Source organism: Coenobita brevimanus, chromosome 26 (assembly GCF_032717465.1).
Source record: "Coenobita brevimanus isolate Jiangsu-jjx chromosome 26, ASM3271746v2, whole genome shotgun sequence".
NCBI lineage: Eukaryota > Metazoa > Arthropoda > Malacostraca > Decapoda > Coenobitidae > Coenobita > Coenobita brevimanus.
In genome coordinates, this window is record NC_136979.1 from 25,744,633 (window position 1) to 25,765,809 (window position 21,177).

The 21,177-nt window shown below is 42.3% G+C and overlaps 1 protein-coding gene across 1 annotated transcript in view; it reads left to right on the forward strand.

Annotated features, from left to right (window-relative positions):
- Window positions 1-21,177, forward strand: part of TTLL1B (Tubulin tyrosine ligase-like 1B) — a 586,529-nt gene that overhangs the window by 411,010 nt on the left and 154,342 nt on the right. Inside the window, exon 7 of the mRNA XM_080268174.1 lies at window positions 5,241-5,471. Within this exon, the coding sequence (XP_080124300.1) occupies window positions 5,241-5,471 (231 nt within the window). The remainder of the gene's footprint in view (window positions 1-5,240; window positions 5,472-21,177) is intronic.

Sequence of the window (21,177 nt, forward strand, 5' to 3'; positions counted from 1 at the left end):
GCTGTGGCGCTTTAGCCAGCGTCACGGCACTGTGAATAAGGCTATCATGGATGAGCTTCTAAGCACTGATGCCGACGCAGTGGACTTCTTCATAGACCAGTTTCGTGAACTGAAGGAGAAGGAGGGCCTCCATGACTTCCAAATCTATAATGCTGATGAAAATGGTCTTTTTTGGAAGTCACTCCCCCAAAATACACAGCCCTCCGAGACAATAAGCAGCACTCCGGGGAGGAAGAGTGCGAAGGATCACATATTGGTGTTGGCATGTGCTAACGCTGACAGGGTCTACTGCATGAAACCAGTCATTGTGGGTAAGAATAGGAAGTCACGGTCTCTCAAAGATGTTATGGACAACCTTCCTACAGATTACCACAGCAACCCTTCTGCCTGGTTTACCCAGGATATTATCAACGACTGGTTCCATCACAGTTTTGACCCCTCCGTTTGGCAACACCAGGCCTGGTATGGCATCAGTAGGGAGGATGTAAAGGCTGTACTCCTTCTTGACAACACCCCAGCCCACCCTTCCACTGCAAAATTGTGTTCCGAGGATGGAAAAATAAAGGCAATATTTCTACCACTCAACACGACTGCCTTACTTCAGCCAGTGGACCAGGGGGTGACTGAAAGTGCCAAGAAGCACTATAGAAATATTTACCGGGACCAGTGCTTAGTGGTGACTGACGGGATAGAGGAGGAGGAGTATGTGGACACCAGGGGGAAGAAGACACTGGACAAGCTCATGAAATACAGTATCAAAGATGCCATACTGAACTGGGCAGAGGCTTGGAAGAAGGTGCCAGTGATTACTCTCTGCAGTGCCTGGTGCAAGCTCCTCAAAACTAACCCAGACTCCAGCCTAGAAGCCTGATTTCGAGGGGTTTGAGCCACAGTAGGCAGCAGAAATGTCGGCTGCAGCTGGCCAAGGCTCCATCCCTGCAGAAGAGGTGGAGTGGGTAGATGAGGATGGGGGTCTGCCTGGATACCATCACCACCAAACAGACAAGGAAATAGTTCAGGAGTTGACCATGCCTGAATCACCTGCGGAGGAGGAAGAGGAGAGGACACATCGGCCATCCCCACCTGCTGCCATGGATGCAGCACACACACTCTTGGCCATCACAGACAACATTGGTGGATTTCTGGGGGAAAACTATGAGCTCCTCAGATGGATTAGGTTGGACCTGATAAGGGGAAACCAGGCCAGGCATTCTCCAGCAGAGAATTTCGGACTTCTTCAAGCCTGTCACCTCGCCTCCTGGGAAAAAAAAAAAAAGCATTCAGTGTCAGAGACCTAGAGTGTGTCTGTTGCTTTCACATCCTCTGTGAGCCTCCCCAGTTTGGCTTCTGGCACCAGCACACCTTCCTCACTGACACAAGTGACACCAGAGCCACCAGAATGAATATTCACTGAATCAGATGATGAATGAGTGAATAAAGTGTCATGTAAAGTGTATATATGGTGCATACAGTACTGTACTTGTGTCAATATTTTTTTTGTAATGTTTAGTTTGTATTATTAAGTGTTAATTAAGTATAGTGTCCAAATGATACAGTACAAACATTTCTGGTGTGTACAGTGTGGTGTGCTCTGGTGTACAGGTGTACTGTGTGGTGCCAGCATCTAACCTCTTCAGAATCCCCCCCCCCACCTCCCTCTTCTTCCTACAGTGGCTACAGCATCACTTCCTGGTATGGTAAGTGTACTGTAACAGTACTACATTATCTTGTATTCTTATTACAGGTATTGTATTTATATGTACAACTTCATACAGGGTGCTATTTACATGTATAACTACAAAAACCATTGAATTCTCCATGTAAAACTTCACAGAGAAAGTTTAGGTTGTAGTTGTGCACGTAGGACCGAACAACTCCACGGATATAGTGACCTTGGTTTGGTAATCCCTCGGATAAAAACGACCCTCAGATATAGCGTATTATCAGATATAGCGACCCACCCCTCCCCCCAATTAGTTCGTTATATCGAAGGTTAACTGTACAGGAAAGAAAATGGAACTGTACTTTGTTTTTGTTAATTTGGAGAAGGCTTTTGACAGAGTCCCTAGAGAGGTGGTGAAATGAACAATAAGAAAGCTTGGGATCGAGAAGTGGCTGGCTGGGGTGGTTATGGCCATGTATGTGGGTGCTCGCCCCAAAGTAAGAGTGAGTGGAGATTTGAGTGATGAGTTTCCCATGAATTTTGGTGTGCATCAGGGGTCAGTCTTGAGTCCCATGTTGTTTATCATGGTACCTGACGCCCTCTCATGTGACATCAGAAATGGACTTTCGTGGGAAATGTATGTTGTTGATTTGGTGTTGATTGCAGAGATGAAAGGTAGGTGGAGGAAAGATTTTGAAGTGAAGAGATGGTATGGGGCACAAGGTCTTAAGAGATAATGCTGATAAAACAAAACTGATGGTTGGTGGCGGTACTGTCAAAGAAGAAGGTGAGTGGCCATGTGCAATTTGCCACAAGTGCGTGGGAAGTAATTCTATCTTGTGCAGTGTTTTTGATAAGTGGGTGCATAAGAGATGTAGTGGTATTAGAACTAGACTGTGAGATAATGCTGATTTTATATGTGCGGAGTGTCGGGGAGAGCAGGTGGAGATTGTCAGGCATGAAAGGATTGAACCTGGTGGTGAGTCTCTTGAGTGTGTGGAAGAGTTTTGGTATTTGGGAGACATGTTATGTGCTGGAGGTGAGGCTCTGTGGCAAGAGTGAGAAGTGGCTGGAAGAAGTTCAGGGAGCTATTGCCTCTCCTGACATTGAGAGGGCTCTGCCTACATGCTGTGGGATCTTTGTATGCAGCATGTGTTAAGAGTGTAATGCTGTATGGTAGTGAGACCTGGGCAGTAAAGGAAGAGGATATTCGCAAGCTCAAACGTACAGAAATGACAATGGTTAGGTGGATCTGCAGTGCGTCCCTGCGTGCAAGGCTTGGGGGGGGCTGGGTTTATGATAGAAGAGTTGAGAGGTGGGATGGGACTGGAGTGTATTGGTGTTGTGATGAGGAGAGGTAGATTGAGGTGGTCTGGGCATGTGGAGAGGATGGGGGATGATAATTGGGTGCAGAAAGTGAGAAGCGTTAACATTTGGGGTGGGGTTCCGAGGGTTAGACCGAAAAAGTCGTAGGACGAGGTCATTAATTGTGGCTTCAGGGTTAAGGGACTGAACAGGAAGGGTGCCATAGATCAAGCAGCATGGGAGCCTCCGTTAGGTGACCAAGACCAACACATGCATGCACGTTGGAGTCTTCAAAAATGAAACAAAATGAGTATCCTCTTCCTCTGGTGTCCAGGTTTCACTACCATATAGAATTACATTCCTAACACATGCCACATACTGAGATCTCTTATGTGGCAAAACTAAGAGTGAAATGATGTATGGTAGTGAGACCAAGGCAGCAATGGAAAAGGATAGTCATAAGGTTATATGTACATAATTCATTCATTCATTCATTCATTCATTCATTCATCCATCATCCAATCCTACTTTGCCTATGAGGAGCATAGGAGCCCAGGGCTAGGCAAGTTGGTCCTGACATTTAAGATGAGAGAGGTCAGCGTCACTCATCCCTGAGTGACACTACATGAGCAATAAACCTCAACCATCGCTTGGATATAAACCTTCCCTGGCTCTATTCAGTTGGAGCACCATAATTACCCACTAAACCACCAGGCACCAAAATTTGGTTATATGGTTACCACCCAGTGTAGTAAATGGTTTCTTGATGTACAGGAAACCATTTGGCTTGTCACTCAGTGCAGAGTCACCCACAGGCAGAAGGAAGAGGAAAGAATGAAGGAAAGAAAGACAGAAGAGGGAATGTAAAGTCACCCGTAGGCAGAAGGATGAGGAAAGAATGAAGGAAAGAAAGACAAGAGGATGGAAGGAACAAAGGATGGAGGAGAGAAAAGGGCAGACATCTGAGAGCAGCACTACATCAAGTGAGTGGATGGTGAGCACTCCCACCTACCACCATATGTAAAGAAACAACAATAATTTGATGGAAAAATAAACAGTAATGGACATTTTGTAAACAAAGTGATGCCATTCTCCACCCTAAGGTTGACTGCATGATTTTTTTCCATGTTTGGGTAATTCAAATAACACTTAAGAGCCTCTCACTTGCACACTGGTTAGCTAACTGGTTAGCTACAGTTGACGGTCACACAGTGTTGGAGGGGAGGTCACACTGTGCTCAATGAGACCAACTTTACTAGGTTTTACATCACAATTTACATTAAGCCTCACAAATTTATATATCTTTCTGTCATAAGCTGTGTTCTAAATGTTCTGCACTGTAAACATGGTGCACTAAATGCACCTGTATTGTAATGAGGTACTATGTCTTCAGTAGACAGACAGACACTTTGTAAATGAAAAATTACATCATCATCATCATCTAATCCAGTGCTGCCTCAGAGAAACATAGGGGCCCGGGGCTAGGCAAGTTGGTCCTGTCATTTAAGATGAGAGTGACCAGCCTCACTCTTCCCTGAGTGGCATTACATGAGCAATAAACCCCAACCATCCCTTGGATATAAACCTGCACTGGCTCATACTGACTGGAACGCCTTAATTACACACTAAATCACCAAGCGGCATAATTTGGTTATGTGGGAGGCAGTGGCTGAATCGGTGGAGAGGCGGCCTGCAGTCCTGATGGACCCAGGTTCAAATCCCGGCTGGGACAGGGAACAGTTTAAGGATTTGAATTTCATGAAAAGCAGACTTTCCTGATCTACCAGATGACCCGCCGACATGTCATAAAAGTACCCCCACTAATACCAATACACCAGTCCTGTATGAGACAGCCCTAGCATGTATTCAATATGGACGGTGGGTGTTAGCGCCGAAGTGGTGACATGTAGAGAGGAGTATGGTATGTAGGAGGACTACTGGGCCTTGAGAGCAGGCTGTGGAGCCTATGCCCTGAGTCGGACAAAAAAAAAAAAAAAAAAAAAAAAAAAAAAAAAAAACAGCCTAGTACTGTAAATGGTTTCTTGGTGTAGATGCCTGCATTCACTTATCATTTGAGCCTTTGAAAGTTTGTTTCATCCCTCATGCAAAACCATCCAAAGTAAACTGCTTTGGCTGTACCAGAACAATACATCAGACAGTCTAAAGTAGCTTATACTATTAAATTTATTATTGTAATAAAACACATTTTCATTGCAATTGGATCTATTGCCCTGCAAGTATCCATATCTGAACAAATTCCTGAATATGACAGGAGGAGTACAACAGTGTGCATGGTGGAAAGTGGCCAGTCCGGACATTAAGACTGTACTTGGAAGGTACCAGGGGCAAGATTCGTACTGATCGTCTATTCTCTGACATCACATGGCTGGTGGTTCATTCACTTCGAGCTGTGGCTCCTATCATGGCTTCTGACAGACACTGCTTTGAGTGCTACGGATATGACATAATCATTGATGATCAGCTAAAGCCCTGGATGATTGAGGTAAGTGCATTCTAGACTCAAGTTCTATTAGACAGAACTCTAATTGTTTTGTCTATATTCAAAAAGCAGTCAAATCAAATGCTCCATATATCATTAATTTCTTAGTACCTGCAAGGTATAATGCTTCAAGCTATGATTCCTTTACCTAGCTTTTACAGGAAGATTCACTACTCTCTGACCATGCCAATATGTCCATTATTAATGAAGAGATTTAAGTGAAACCCATTTGTTGCAAACTTCAGTCAATGCCAAATCATATACTGCACAAGAGAAACTACTCAAATTTGAATATAAAGAGGCAGACTTGATATTAAATGCCACTTTTCCACTAATCCAGTGCTGAGTGGGCATCAGTTTGGGGGAGACAGCAATCAAGTCGGTACAGAGTCTGTCGGCTGTTCTAGTGGAAGTGGGTTTGAACCACAGCTGGGACAGGGAATAGCTGAAGGATGTAAACTGTGTTAAAAGTAGACTTTTCTGAACTACCATAAGACCCACCAACTCTTCGTAAAAACACCCCTGCTAATACCATTTTATCAGTCTGTATGAAACAGCCCTTGCATCTTGCTTATATTCAATATGCATGGTGGGTGTTAGTGCCAAAGTGATGGTATGTGGCAATGTATAGCACATAAAAGGACTGCTGGGCTTTAGGGACCAGGCTGTTAAGCCTCTGCCCTGGGTCGGAGGCATAAAAAAGGCTCCAGTGATTGTGCCATACTCGATAACTGGTCACATATTTTAGATGCTCCTGATTTAACTTGACTATTTTTCCTGGGTGTGGGGTCACATTAACAAGAAAGGATTTTTTTAAAAAGCCCCAAACATCTGACAGACTAAAAGAAAAAATTATTAGCAAGATTGCTGCCAAACCCTGTTGATAAATTAAACAAAAAATTCACAAGCTTGGAACACAGGATTCAATTATGTTTAAACACTAAAAGAGATCACATTCAAAGCTTGCAGTAGCTGTTGATAAATTGAAAAGAAAAGAAAGAAGAAACTAACAAGTTCATGTAAATCAGTGGACTTTCTGACCACAACTTGGTGATGGCCAGAATTAAAGTTCAAGTAAGTTGGAGGAATAGAAGAAGGGAAAGACGAGAGGAAGGAGTAGTTGCAAGGAGAGTGGAAAGGTTACAAGAGGATGAGAAAAAGGCAGAATATAAGAAAGAAGTGGAGGAACGATTGGGCAAATATGAATTGGAGCAAATGGGAGACGTGGAAGGTGTGTGTAGAATATTTACAGAAGAAATATGTGCAGCATGTGATGTGGTGTGTGGAAGGAAGAGAAGACGGAGGGAGGTGCAAGGAACAGCGTGGTGGACTGAAGAGGTGAAACAGGCTGTGGCACAAAAGAAGAAAGCATACAATGAATGGATGAGAAATAGGGGCATGGAAGAGGTTGAGAGGCGGAAGAGAGAGTTATATGTAGAAAGAAAGAGAGAGGTGAAAAGATTAGTAAGAGAGAGTAAGAAGAGAGTGGATGAGGAATTTGGAAGGAATTTGAGTGTAAAGTGGAGGAACTGTAAGAAAATGTTCTGGAGAGAGGTGAAGAGAGTAAGACAGAGTGGAAGTGAAGTTAGCAGGGGAGTGAAAGATAAAAATGGTAGATTACTAGTGGAGAAGGGAGAAAAAGTGAGCAGACGGAGAGAACACTTTAAGGAATTGTTGAACATAAAGGATGGAAGTAATGCGAGTATAAGTGGCTGGGGAATGGCTGGGAGAAGGAGGGAGGTGAGAAGACAGGAAGAAATCAGTAGGATAGAAGTTGTGGAAGCAATGGAGAAAGTTTAATTGGGGAAAGCCCCAGGAATTGATGGAGTGTGTGGTGAAATGCTGAAGCATGGGGGAGAGATAGTAGTAGAATGGATGTGGAAGATGTGCAGATTGGCCTGGGAGGAAGGTAGAGTCCCAGAGGATTGGAAGTCAGGTATAATTATTCCCTTGTACAAAGGAAAAGGGGAAAAAGAAGTGTGTGGTAATCATAGGGGCATTTGTCTTCTTAGTATAATAGGAAAAGTGTATGGTAGGATACTTATTGACAGAGTTAGAGAAAGAACAGAGAAATTAGTTGGAGAAGAACAGGGAGGCTTTAGGAAGGGAAGAGGTTGTGTAGATCAGATATTCATTCTCAGATCTTTAGTGGAAAAGTTTCTAGAGAAGGGAAAGAAGTTGTATGCAGCTTTCATGGATTTGGAGAAAGCATATGACAGGTTGGATAGACAAGGATTGTGGAAAGTGTTAAGAATATATGGAGTAGATGGGAAGTTGTTGAATGCTGTAAAGAGTATGTATGATGGTGCGAAGGCTGCAGTGCGTGTGGATGGTGAACTAAGTGAATTTTTCTCTTTGAAGGTTGGGTTGAAACAGGGATGTCATGTCTCCATGGTTGTTCAATCTGTACATGGATGGGGTAATAAAAGAGGTACAAGGTAGGGTAGTGGATGTTGGAGTGCCCCTGGTGAGAGAGGATAGTGTTTGGAAACTCCCTGTACTGTTGTTTGCAGATGATACTGTGTTGTTGAGTGAAGACGAAGGGGAGCTGCAAGGCTTGGTGGATGAGTTTGGGAGTGTGAGTAAGAAACGGAATCTAAAGGTGAATGTAGGGAAGAGTAAAGTGATGCTCTTTGAGAGAGGTGAAGTCAGTGAATGTACAGCGAGGTTGGATGGTGAGGAATTGGAAAATGTGAGTACGTTTAAGTACTTGGGTAGTGTGATGAGTAAGGATGGAGGTTTGGAGGGTGAAGTGCTTGAAAGGGTACAGCAGGGAAGAAAGGTTGCTGGTTCTTTGAAAGCAGTGATAAGAAACAGGGAAGTGAGCATGGAAGTGAAAAAGTTACTACATGACAGTATTGTGGTACCAACTCTAACGTACGGAAGTGAAGCTTGGACGTTGTTGGAAGGACACAAGTCAAGAGTGAGAGCAGTGGAAATGAGTTATTTAAGAGGAGCCTGTGGAGTCACATGGAGAGACAGGCTGACGAATGAGGATATAAAGGAGCGTTGTGGTGTGGATGTGGATGTGATAGGAAGTGTTATGAGGAACACACTGAGGTGGTTTGGCCATGTGGAGAGGATGGAGGGTGAAAGACTGATGAAGAGAGTGTATGTGAGTGAGGTGGAGGGGGGAAGAGGGAGGGGGAGGCCGAGGATGAGATGGAGGGATGGGGTGGAGAGGTATATGAGAGAGGGGGGTGTGAGTTGGGAGCAGGGGAGTGAAATGGCAGGGGACAGGGCGACTTGGAGGCGATTTGTTTGTGGCCACCCCAAACGGGATTGAGGCATCTGGCAATAGATAGATAGATAGAACTCTCAGTTATCCGTCGTCGCAATATCCAGCCCAAAGCAGTATCCAGTGCTTTTGGGTCAGCTATATTAATGCAGTATCCAGTGAAATTATGCAAATATGTTACTGAAATAGGATGTAACCGGCGGTTCTATGCAATATCCAGCACTGAGGCGTATCAACCAGCTTGTAAATGGTGGCCAACCGATGCTATATTATTGTATTAATTTACTGTATCATTATATTATTGTATTTTATTCATCTTTTACTCATGGAAAAGTTTTTAGCATAAAGGGTCGAGATGGATAATGACACAATGTCCAGCTTGATGCAGAATGTTGAGTCGATAGGGGGTACTATGCAATATCCGACGTTTCACTTTATTCGGTGTAGGTTTTGGCTGAATTACAATGGATGTATTTGTTTAGAAGGGGGGGAACCAGTGAAAATCACTGGCTAGGTACTAACATAATCCATGAGTCTCGTCTAAGTCAGCTGTTATTAATCCTTAGCCGGCAGTGGAACTATATATAGATTGTGCAAAATCTACTGAAAAATTGTGGGGAGACTGTATGCAGACGCTTCCTCAAAACTGTCCCTTGTAAATCCTAGCAGAAACTGTATATAGTCAGCAATGTGTAAGTGCCCTTGAGCCTCAGATATCCCAAACTGGCAACATATGGGTCATAGGTGATTTATAATAAGGTTGCTCACTCAGTGACTCAATGTCTGTTCCTAGCTCTTAGAGGGGACACAACACTCAGGACTTTGTTTCTCCTGTAGACCTCAATTACAAGTTTTCTTCTGATATTTAGATATTGTAGACATAATAATGTCCCACACAAGGAGGACCACTAGTGATGATGAGATAAAAACTTATTCTAGATCAGGATTTGGATAATGCTTTTATTGATGATATCAGTAGTAATTCTGCGAATTCTGCATCAGACAGTGATGGTAATAACACTGATAGTGGTGATGGATCAAAGCTTGAGATTGCAGAGGAGCAAGATGATAATCTATCAAGTGCAGAAGTTGATGAAAATGATGACAGTGCACCAGTTGGGTGGTTGAGTCATTCTCCAGATAGTGGAGAATGATTGCCATGTACTGGAGATAGGGGTCAAAGTAGTTTTGTAAAAGCCTCAGGACCCACTGGAGATTTTTGTGTCTTTCATAGACAGGGATATAATCGAACATATAGTGGGAGAAAAAAAAAAAAATGTGCTGCCAAGGTCTGTGAAGAAAAGAGAAGGAAGAGGAAAATGATTAGAAAAAGTAGAAATCTGATTTTTTTTTTTTTTTAATGCAAGAAAGAAGGAATCAAAGGCCAGGGGCCTGCAAACCATTCCTTCTAAGAAAAAAACAAAAACAATACAAAAGAGACCCAAATTCAAGATCATTCATTTCGAGATGCCCGGACACACTGCGTTTGAAAGACTGGAGATCATAGGAAGTAGGAAATACAGACAGAGGGAGACAGTTCCAGAGTTGACCTGTTGCATAAATGAAGGACTGGGAGTCATGGTTAACTCTTGCTTTAGCAAGTTGGGCAGAAAAGGGATGAGAGTTTGTTGCTATTCGGGTGCTACGCACGTGTTGTAGAGGTGGAGGGATACAAGCAGACAGTTCAGAGGAGCAGTGACCATTGAAGTAGCGATAGAAAAGAGATAAAGATGCAACAGTGCAACGAAGAGACAGAGGTTCAAGGGAGCCAGTAAGAGGAGGAGAGTCAATGAGACAAAAAGCCTTTGACTCCACCCTATTGAGAAGAGGTGTATGTGGGGAGCCTTCCCATACATAAGAGTTGTACTCTACACAAGAGCGAATAAAACCCGTATATAAAGTCAACAATTGTGCAGAGATAAAGAAGGTACGGATTCGGCTTAGCACATCTAATCTCTTGGAAGCAGATTTTACAAGAGATGCAAAATGATCTTTCCAAGATAAGTCCTGAGTGAATGAAACCCCAAGCATGTTCAAGGATGATGCAGGATTGAACTGTGGATGTTTATGTTGGGTTGATAGGTGTAAAAACTGAGATTTTGATGCAATAAAAACAACAAGATTATTTTTACCCCAGTCAGAGATACGAGCCAAGTTAGACATTAGGTTTGCCATAGCCTCAACCCTTGTTTGTTGAAGTACCTGCTGAGATGGATGTTGCAGGAACTGAATGGAAAGGTGAAGGGTGGAACCATCAGCATATGAGTGGATAGGGTTATATAAACAGCTTAGAAGGTCACTGATGAATAAAAGGAAGAGAGTCGGTGATAGGACAGAGCCCTGAGGAACACCACTGTTGATAGATCTAGGAGAAGAACGATGGCTGTCTACAACAGCAGCTACAGAACGACCAGAAAGGAAGCTATAGATGAAGGCACAGACAGAAGGATAGAAACTGTAAGAGGGCAGTTTGGAAATTAAAGATTTATGCCAGACTCGATCGAAAGCCTTTGAGATGTCAAGTGTGAGAGCAAAGCCTTCGCCAAAGTCCCGAAAGGAGGATGACCAGGAGTCTGAAAGGTAGGTGAGAAGATCGCCAGTGGAGCGTCCCTTACAGAACCCATACTGACGATCAAAAAGAAGGTTGTAATAGGAAAGATGCTTTTACATTTTTTTTTGTTAAGAATTGACTGAAAAACTTTTGAGACACAGGATTTTAAAGCAATTGGCCGGGACCCATCTGGATGTGCCTTGCGCATTACGGAGGTTATTCTTTTGGGCATGGAAGCATACATTCCTTTATCATACCCTTTGGCTAATGCAAGAAAGCCTTGGTTTAATCACTCTTGTTCTAATGCAGTCCGCAACATGGAGAGAGCCTATAAAAGGTAACGGAGCCAGCCCACCCCTGAATCACATCTTTTATATGTTTCTACCCGGAATCATGCTAACTCTGTCCTTCGCTCTGCTAAAAATAATTTCATCTGTACTAAATGCTCTCAACCCTCTAACTCGAATTCTTCCAACTCCTTCTGGCACCTTGCCAAAAACCTTTCTAACAACTTTACCTCATCATCCTTCCCTAACCTTTTCTACTCTGATGGCTCTGTAGCTATTTCTTCTATTGGTAAAGCAGATCTCTTCGCTCAGACTTTCTCCTCTAATTCCACCTTAGATGATTCCGGTGCTCTTCCTCCATCACTTCCCCCCTCTGACTTCCTCATGGCTGACATTAAAATTTCTTCAGCTGATGTATTTTCTGCCATCATAGGCCTAATAAGGCATATGGGCCTAATGGAGTCCCTCCTGTTGTTCTCAAGAACTGTGCCTCTGTGCTTACACCCTGCCTAGGTAAACTCTTTCACCATTGTCTGTCAACTTGTACCTGTCCTTCTTGCTGGAAGTTTGCCCTCATTCAGCCAGTCCCAAAGAAGGGTGACCATTCTCAACCCTCTAACTATCATCCAATTGCTTTAAGATCCTGTATCTCAAAAGTTTTCGAGTCAATTCTTAATAGAAAAATTTTAAAGCATCTTGCCTATCACAACCTTCTTTCTGATCATCAGTATGAGTTCCGTCAGGGACAATCCACTGGCGATCTTCCCACCTACCTTTCAGACTCCTGGTCATCCTCCTTTTGGGACTTTGGCGAAAGCTTTGCCATTGCACTTGACATCTCAAAGCCTTTCAGTCGAGTCTGGCATAAATCTTTAATTTCCAAACTGCCCTCTTACGGTTTCTATCCTTCTATCTGTGCCTTCATCTATAGCTTCCTTTCTGGTCATTCTATAGCCGTTGTTGTAGACAGCCATCGTACTTCTCCTAGATCTATTAACTGTGGTGTTCCTCAGGGCTCTGTCCTGTCACCAACTCTCTTCCTTTTATTCATCAATGACCTTATAAGCTATAGATCTAACCCTATCCACTCATTCACTGATGACTCCACCCTTCACCTTTCCATTCGGTTCCCTCAACATCCATCTCAGCAGTTACTTCAACAAACAAGGGATGAGACTATGGCACATCGAATGTCTGACTTGGCTCGTATCTCTGACTGGGGTAAAAATAATCTTGTTGATTTTAATGCATCAAAGACTCAGTTTTTACACCTATCAGCCCAACAAAATCTTCCACAGGTATACCCACTAATGTTTCATATTATTCAGCTTAATCCAGCATCGTCCTTGAACATGCCTAGGGTTTCATTTACTCGGGACTTATCTTGGAAAGATCATATTACATTTCTTGTAAAATCTGCTTCCAAGAGATTAGGTGTGCTAAGCCGACTCCGTTTCTTCTTTACCCCTGCACAATTGTTGACTCTATACAGGGGTTTTATCCACCCCTGTGTGGAGTACAACTCTCACGTGTGATGAGGCTCCCCACATACACCTCTTCTCAATAGAGTGGAGTCAAAGGCTTTTTGCCTAATTAACTCTCCTCCTCTTACCAACTCCCTTCAACCTCTGTCTCTTCGCTGCACTATTGCATCTTTATCTCTTTTCTATCGCTACGTCAATGGTCACTGCTCCTCTGAACTGTCTGCTTGCACTCCACCTCTACGACGGCCGCGTAGGACCCGTCTAGCAGCAAACTCTCATCCCTTTTCTGTCCAACTCTCTAATGCAAGAGTTAACCATTACTCCCAGTCCTTCATTTATGCAACAGGTCAACTCTGGACCTGTCTCCCTCTGTCTGTAGTTCCTGCTTCCTATGATCTCCAGTCTTTCAAAAGCAGTGTGTCCAGGCATCTTGAAATGATCGGATCTTGAATTTGGTTCTCTCTTGTATTTTGTTTTTCTCTTGGAAGGAGCAATTTTGTGGGCTCGTGGCCCTTGGTTCCTTCTTTCTTACATAATAAATAAAAAAAAAGAAAAGTTAGAGGGTTGGGAATGGTCACCCTTCTGTGGGACTGGCTGAATGAGAGCAAACTTCCAGCAAGAAGGAAAGGTACAAATTGACAGACAAAGGCGAAAGAGTTTACCTAGGCAGGGTGTAAGCACAGAAACACAGTTCTTAAGGACAACAGGAGGGACTCCATCAGGCCCATATGCCTTGTTAGTATTAAGGCCAGTGACAGCAAAAAAGTACATCAGCTGAAGAAATTTTAATGTCAGCCATGAGGATGTCAGAGGGGGGAAGTGATGGAGGAACAGCACTGGAATCATCTATGGTGGAATTGGAAGAGAAAGTCTGAGCAAAGAGGTCTGCTTTATCAGTAGAAGAAATAGCTACAAAGCCTTCAGAATAGAAAAAGGGAGGGAAGGATGATGAGGTAAAGTTGTTAGAAAGGTTTTTTGCAAGGTGCCAGCAGGAGCAGGAGGAATTCGAGTTGGAGCGTTGAGAGCATTTGGTACGGATGAAATTATTTTTAGCAGAGCGAAGAACAGAGCACGATTCTGGACAGAAACATAAGCAAGGTGTGATTAAGGGGTGGGTTGGTTCTGGTACCTTTTATAGGCTTTCTCCTCGTTGCAGACAGCATTAGAACAAGCATGATTAAACCAAGGCTTTCTTGCATTAGTCAAAGGATATGAGAAGGGAATGTATGCTTCGATGCTCGAGAGAACAACCTTTGTAATGTGCAATGTGCACTCAGATGGCTCCCTGCCGTGGAAGCAATAATCATTCCAGGGAAAATCAAAGAAGTACTGCCTGAGGGCCTCCCAATCTGCAGCTCCAAAGTGCCACAGTCAACGTTTCTTTGGAGGGTTGCAGGCCGTACCAGAGCAATAGGACAGGTCAAGGTAATTAGGAAGGAAGATAATGTTGGGGAGATGTATACCTTTTTAGGTTTGGTCATTTTACAAGGCATAGTAAAGAAGCCTACAATCTACTTGTACCACTCCACCAACCAGACACTTGCAACACCCCTTGTGCTATGTTAATGAAATATAGCAACTGTTCCACACTGCAGAAGAGTCTATATATAGATCATGTTAAAACCTTACATGCGGTAGAGTCTATAACTAGATTATGTTAAAACGTTACATAATGCAGTTTAACTACATTGATACTCCAATCCTGAGGTTGGGGGCATGTATATAAAGACCTTTTTTTTTTTTTTTTTTTTTTTTTTTTAATACGAGCTTCTCAGCAGCTGCTGCTGCTGGCTAAGGGTTAAGCTCAATAGAATCATGCACACCATGTATTCAGCACTGCTCAGCTGTTCTTCTTTTTCCCCACAATTTAATGTTTACAAAGGCTTAGGGATCCTAGAACACTGGACAAGAGTGCTTATACTATATGTGGTTGTGCTCTGGAGGGTCAGTAAGTTTGTAAATAATTTAAAAGTTTCTAAATAACAGTAATAGCATTATAAACACTGTACAGTATACAGTTATGTTTAGGAGGCTAATTAAAGCTATATATATATATATATATATATATATATATATATATATTTACAGTATATATATATAGACAGTATATATATATATATATATATATATATATATATATATAGATATATATATATATATAGATATATATATATTTATATACATATATATATATATATATATATATACAGGTAACTCGCATGGAACACGTGGGTTTCGTTCGTACCGTGCCGTGTTAGGTGCGAAATCGCGTATATTTAAACTACTCCGTATTTTGCTCCCTAGACCCCCCAAATGTGTTGTTTTGCTGTTATTTGTCACTGGTAATCACTAGAAAGCACTTTTAAGTGGTTAGAAGGTTTATTTAATGTTATAACTCACAAATACAGTACTCCAGAGCAAAACTTCAACACACAAATACTGTACGTAAACACAAGGAAACATTCCGACGCCGATCATAGGTATTCATATAAATCAGGTTAACTGGTACCAGTGCTTTAACTTACAAGTACATACCAGAACAGTACATATGTAACTTAGAAGTGCAGTACTGTGATATCGAATGATTTCAGTACATAATCTGTTAAGAATGGCTGAAAAAAAAAAAAAATGTTATTGAATACATTTTCACCTTTTTGATATGTATTTATGGTAGTTTCGAGTTATTTTTTACGTTATCGTTGTGCCCATGCTTGGAAAAGGGAGCGAAAGAGTTGAATTTTCAGTCCTACATGAGAAAACTGCACGTCCTCCAAGGCTAGACTCTGCCACGGGAGAATGAAGTGGAGGGTCAGTCCGATTAGCAATAAGGAAGTTGTGTCACAAATTCCAGCTCCCACACCACGAGAATGGCTAAATATAGAATCGTAATGCAGTTTCAGAACTAACAATAAGTCTAATTATTACGAATACAGATACAAAGCAGAAATAAATACGTTTACAGACGGGGAAAACGTACTTCTTCCGTCATAACATGTTCATCTTTCTCTATCATTTTACGTTCATCTTTATCATTTTATGTTATTTTATATATATATATATATATATATATATATATATATATATATATATATATATATATATATATATATATATATATATATATATATATATATATACATTATATATATATATATATATATATATATATATATATATATATATATATATACCTACATACATACATACATACATACACAGTAGGCTCGCACAGTGCGTGAGAGATTGGGCGGTCCACGACCTCGCGCACTGGGAATTCGCGTACTGGGAATACATAATCTTATGGGAATAATTACATATGGGCGGTACTCCCTCATACCTGGACATTTTTTGGCCCTTAGAGACATAATAAAGGTCATATTTTTCAGACATTGTACTAAAACTATAGCTACATTAACAAAAGTATGGGTAGTCACCTTAACAACAGTAGACAACAGGCCTGATGACCTTAAATAACAGGGGTTCCGAGGCGCAGCAACACTCACAGTGCCGCACCCCCCACCGCACCTCCCACTGCACCAACACTTCCCTCCACAGACTCCTCTTGAGCACCTTCCTAAGGAGCATCAAAGTCACTCACTTCGGCCATAAACCCTTCAAAGACCAATGCTGACACTTCTGACACTGCATTCTCTTCATCCTTAACAGTAGAATGCCCGGGAATTTGTGCGCATCAACATGACGACACGTGACGCGCTGTGTGAGGGGTGGTTGCGCACTAATAGAAAATGGCATTTTTGAGCCACTCCTTGCCTCTGCCTCGCATTCTGTGCAGTAAACTCGCACATTCAAGGGTTTTTGGTTATGATTTTTGGTCACTCGCGCACAATGCGAATCGCGCACTGTGATGATGCGCACTGTGCGAACCTACTGTATATATATATATATATATATATATATATATATATATATATATACAGTACCCTCGCGTCCAACACGGTAATATTGTCATGCATGGGTCACGTGTTGGACCAAAAATGTGTTGGACTAACAATAGAGCTTATGGGGAAAAATGAATTATGTCAGCAACCCTAGGAAAAGTCACCCTAAATACCTACCATATACCTATACATATATTGGTACTATTGTAATTATAATAAATGGTACTGTGCTATGAATGATAACTAACCTTTTAGGATAGTGTTGGTGGGCTTGCTGGGAATGGAAGGTGGTATCCAAGGCTGTAGGTAGTCCTACTGGGTCCCCGGAGGATTGCTGCTGGCGTCATTAGCGGGTAATGGCTGTTGCTCCTCCTCAACCTCCCTCATAAATCCTTCGAAATCACTCTCAGAATCACTATCTTCGTCCACAGCCATGGAAAGTCCTGCTTCTGCCTGTCCTAGCACTCTGTAATCCTCGGCAAAGAGCATGCTTCTCACACTGTTGCCAGAGCCCCGTCTCGTGACTGTGGAAAGTGATCGCTGTCGCTGACTCGGTAGAGAATAAGGAGAAGCAACTTTGTTTATAAACTGGTACACACGCTGATGAGAAGGGTTTCAAAACGATTGATATTTATTCTAAAATATTAATATGTATTCAGTGTCAGGCTAAATGTTCAATGCTGTAGTACGATACATTCTCTGTCGAGTCGCCTGGGTTTTGGTCACACTGTTTTGCCCGTCGTATCCTCGGCAGGAATCCATCCAGATGAATTCCAAATGCCCGTGGTATCGTCGGCAATTTTACCACATTACCATTCCGATTTACCATCGTATCCTTGGCAAACCTGGTATGAAGTGCTGTGTGATAGCCTTCGGCTGCCAGGATCTTGTCTTGGTTTTTTAATATGGTCCTCACGTTGGCTTCATTCATGTCGTAGGCCTTGGCAATGTCAACTTTCCTCTCCCCTTTCTTCTTCCTCTCGATACTTTCTAGCTTGGTGGCCTGAGGGAGGTGCCGCCGCTTCTTGGGGTTCTTAGAAGGCTTCCTAGGCATCGTGAGCTGAGTAAAATGCAGTAACAAGGGCAGAAAATGCAGCGAGAAAAAAGCACCTTCCAATGCGAATTATGCGACTGAGTGGCACTGTGGCGGGAGAAATTTAAACAAAACATCACGTGACACCAGAAGCGTTTTTAATTGGGCGGCATCATGATCACGTCACGATAGTGGGCGGGGAAGGCTACTTGATCAGAAGTTTTCATTGGCTATCATCATCATGGGAATGTCCAGTATGACCGTGTTGGACCGGGGGTGATCGTGCTAGAGTTGAACTCTGCGGATTTCGCCCACTTCTCGGATCTCTGTGCGTGTTATGCTAACACACTCGTGTTGCAATAATTGAATCGTATTAAATAATACTAATTATTTGCTCTCCGTGCTGGACGTGAATCATGCTGGACTAACACGTGTTGGACGCGAGGGTACTGTATATATATATCTATATATCTATATACATATATATATCTATATACATATATATATCTATATATTTATATATCTGTATATGTTTATATGTATATATATATATATATATATATATATATATATATATATATACTTTTTTAAAATATACCATTGTAAACACTGTACAGTTTACAGTTATGTTTAGGAGGCTAATTAAGTCTATATATATATATATATATATATATATATATATATATATATATATATATATATATATATATATATATATATATACAGTATATATATATATATATATATATATATATATATATATATATATATCAGCATCATCAGCCGTTTGAGTATCCACTGCAGGACTGGCCTATCCCGACCGAAGTCGGGATGATACAGCCACTGTATCTCTACCAAGTGGCTTAGGCTGTCTGGTAGAGATTGTATGCAGGGTGAGAAGTGCTTGTAAGTGTATTTGAAGTGTTGGAGTGGCTTTGGATGTGTAAGTACTCTGTGAACCAAGTGTAATCAGCCCGCGCAAGCCGACTGGGTGCAAGCATACTTTATAGTAAGCGACACTGGTTCAACCACAGCACCCCTTGTGTCCGCCAATGCAGTACGTGGCCGGGTGAACACTCCCAAAGTTTATTACCCTGGCAGGGCGCGAACCCTGGCTCACCCGTGTACGAAACGCACACTCTACCACTGTATCACAGAGGCTCCATGTCTGTCTATCTATCTATTGCCAGACACCTCAATCCCGTTTGGGGTGGCCACAAACAAATCACCTCCAAGTCGCCCTGTCCCCCGCCATTTCACTGCCCTGCTCCCAACTCACACCCCCCTCTCTCATATAACTCTCCACCCCATCCCTCCATCTCATCCTCGGCCTCCCCCTCCCTCTTCCCCCCTCCACCTCACTCACATACACTCTCTTCGTCAGTCTTTCACCCTCCATCTTCTCCACATGGCCAAACCACCTCAGTGTGTTCCTGTTAACGCTTCCTATCACATCCACATCCACACCACAACGCTTCTTTATATCCTCATTCGTCAGCCTGTCTCTCCATGTGACTCCACAGGCTCCTCTTAAATAACTCATTTCCACTGCTCTCATTCTTGACTTGTGTCCTTCCAACAACGTCCAAGCTTCACTTCCATATGTTAGAGTTGGTATCACAATACTGTCATGTAGTAACTTTTTCACTTCCATGCTCACTTCCCTGTTTCTTATCACTGCTTTCAAAGAACCAGCAACTTTTCTTCCCTGCTGTACCCTTTCAAGCACTTCACTCTCCAAACCTCCATCCTTACTCATCACACTACCCAAGTACTTAAATGTACTCACATTTTCCAATTCCTCACCATCCAACCTCGCTGTACATTCACTGACTTCACCTCTCTCAAAGAGCATCACTTTACTCTTCCCTACATTCACCTTTAGATTCCGTTTCTTACACACTCTCCCAAACTCATCCACCAAGCCTTACAGCTCCCCTTCGTCTTCACTCAACAACACAGTATCATCTGCAAACAACAGTACAGGGAGTTTCTAAACACTATCCTCTCTCACCAGGGCCACTCCAACATCCACTACCCTACCTTGTACCTCTTTTATTACCCCATCCATGTACAGATTGAACATGGGGTAATATATTTATATATATATATATATATATATATATATATATATATATATATATATATATATATATATACAGTAATCACTCCAATATCCGACGTAATAGAGCCATAGGTAGGTCCGGTTATTGGTTTTGTCCGGATATTGGGCCCCAACTTATGGACTTGAACTTATGGACCCTAAGTCATAGAAACACCTATACAACTCCCTCTGGACATGCATAGCACCTATTTAAGACCCAAATCACACCAATAAGGCACATAAATGACTGAAATAAATGCAAAAGAAACATAAAATGAGGGTTTAGAAGTACAGTATGTTCACACATTAATAAACATTCTGGTACTTATGGACCCTAACCTAGCCTAACTCAGAAAAACACATTCCTACTGCACATGCATAGCTACTAACACCCTATTCACACCAATAAAGGACATTAAAGGGTGAAATGAGGTAAGTATAGTATGGAAAAAATTACAGTATGAAACATTCTGGCTACTTACAGCAAGTCCCTGGCCACCTCGATGAATAACCACCTCCTCTCGGACTCTGACAGTAAGAACGATTTCCTGAAGCACTTGCAGTACACTGTTCCTGAAGTCTTGCACTGAACTTAGTCAATAACACACAGAAGTCCGTTCTCTTCACAGTGTGCACTTTTGTCTAAATAAAGCTCCATTGTAACTTACTAAGTGTTGCACTTTAACTTTTCCCATTCTTATAATTTTCCAAAGCCAAAACAAACAAGTCTGTTTACGTTAAATTTTTTTTATATAGAGTCTTTTCTCTCACAACTTTAAATCCTTTACACAACACACTGTTTTTTTCACTGCACAACACTCAAAATTCCCGTGTGGTCTAGTGGAGAAGTTCTTGCTGTTTATTCACTGTCAGAGTCCGAGAGTATCGCTGGCAGGCGATTTAGGGGTGCATCGCTGGGTCGTGGTGATGGCGTACCCACTGCAGAGGACTCTGAAGACAGCCGCAAACTCATGTCAAGCGGTGACTCCACCATGGCTGATGTGCTGGGCTGTGGCTCGGAGCATGAGGTCCTGTCTTGGGGAGGCAACGGAGTGGAGCCAGGGCTGGGCACAGCGGGGGTCACGGGCCTGAAAAAACTGTCAGTGGTTGATT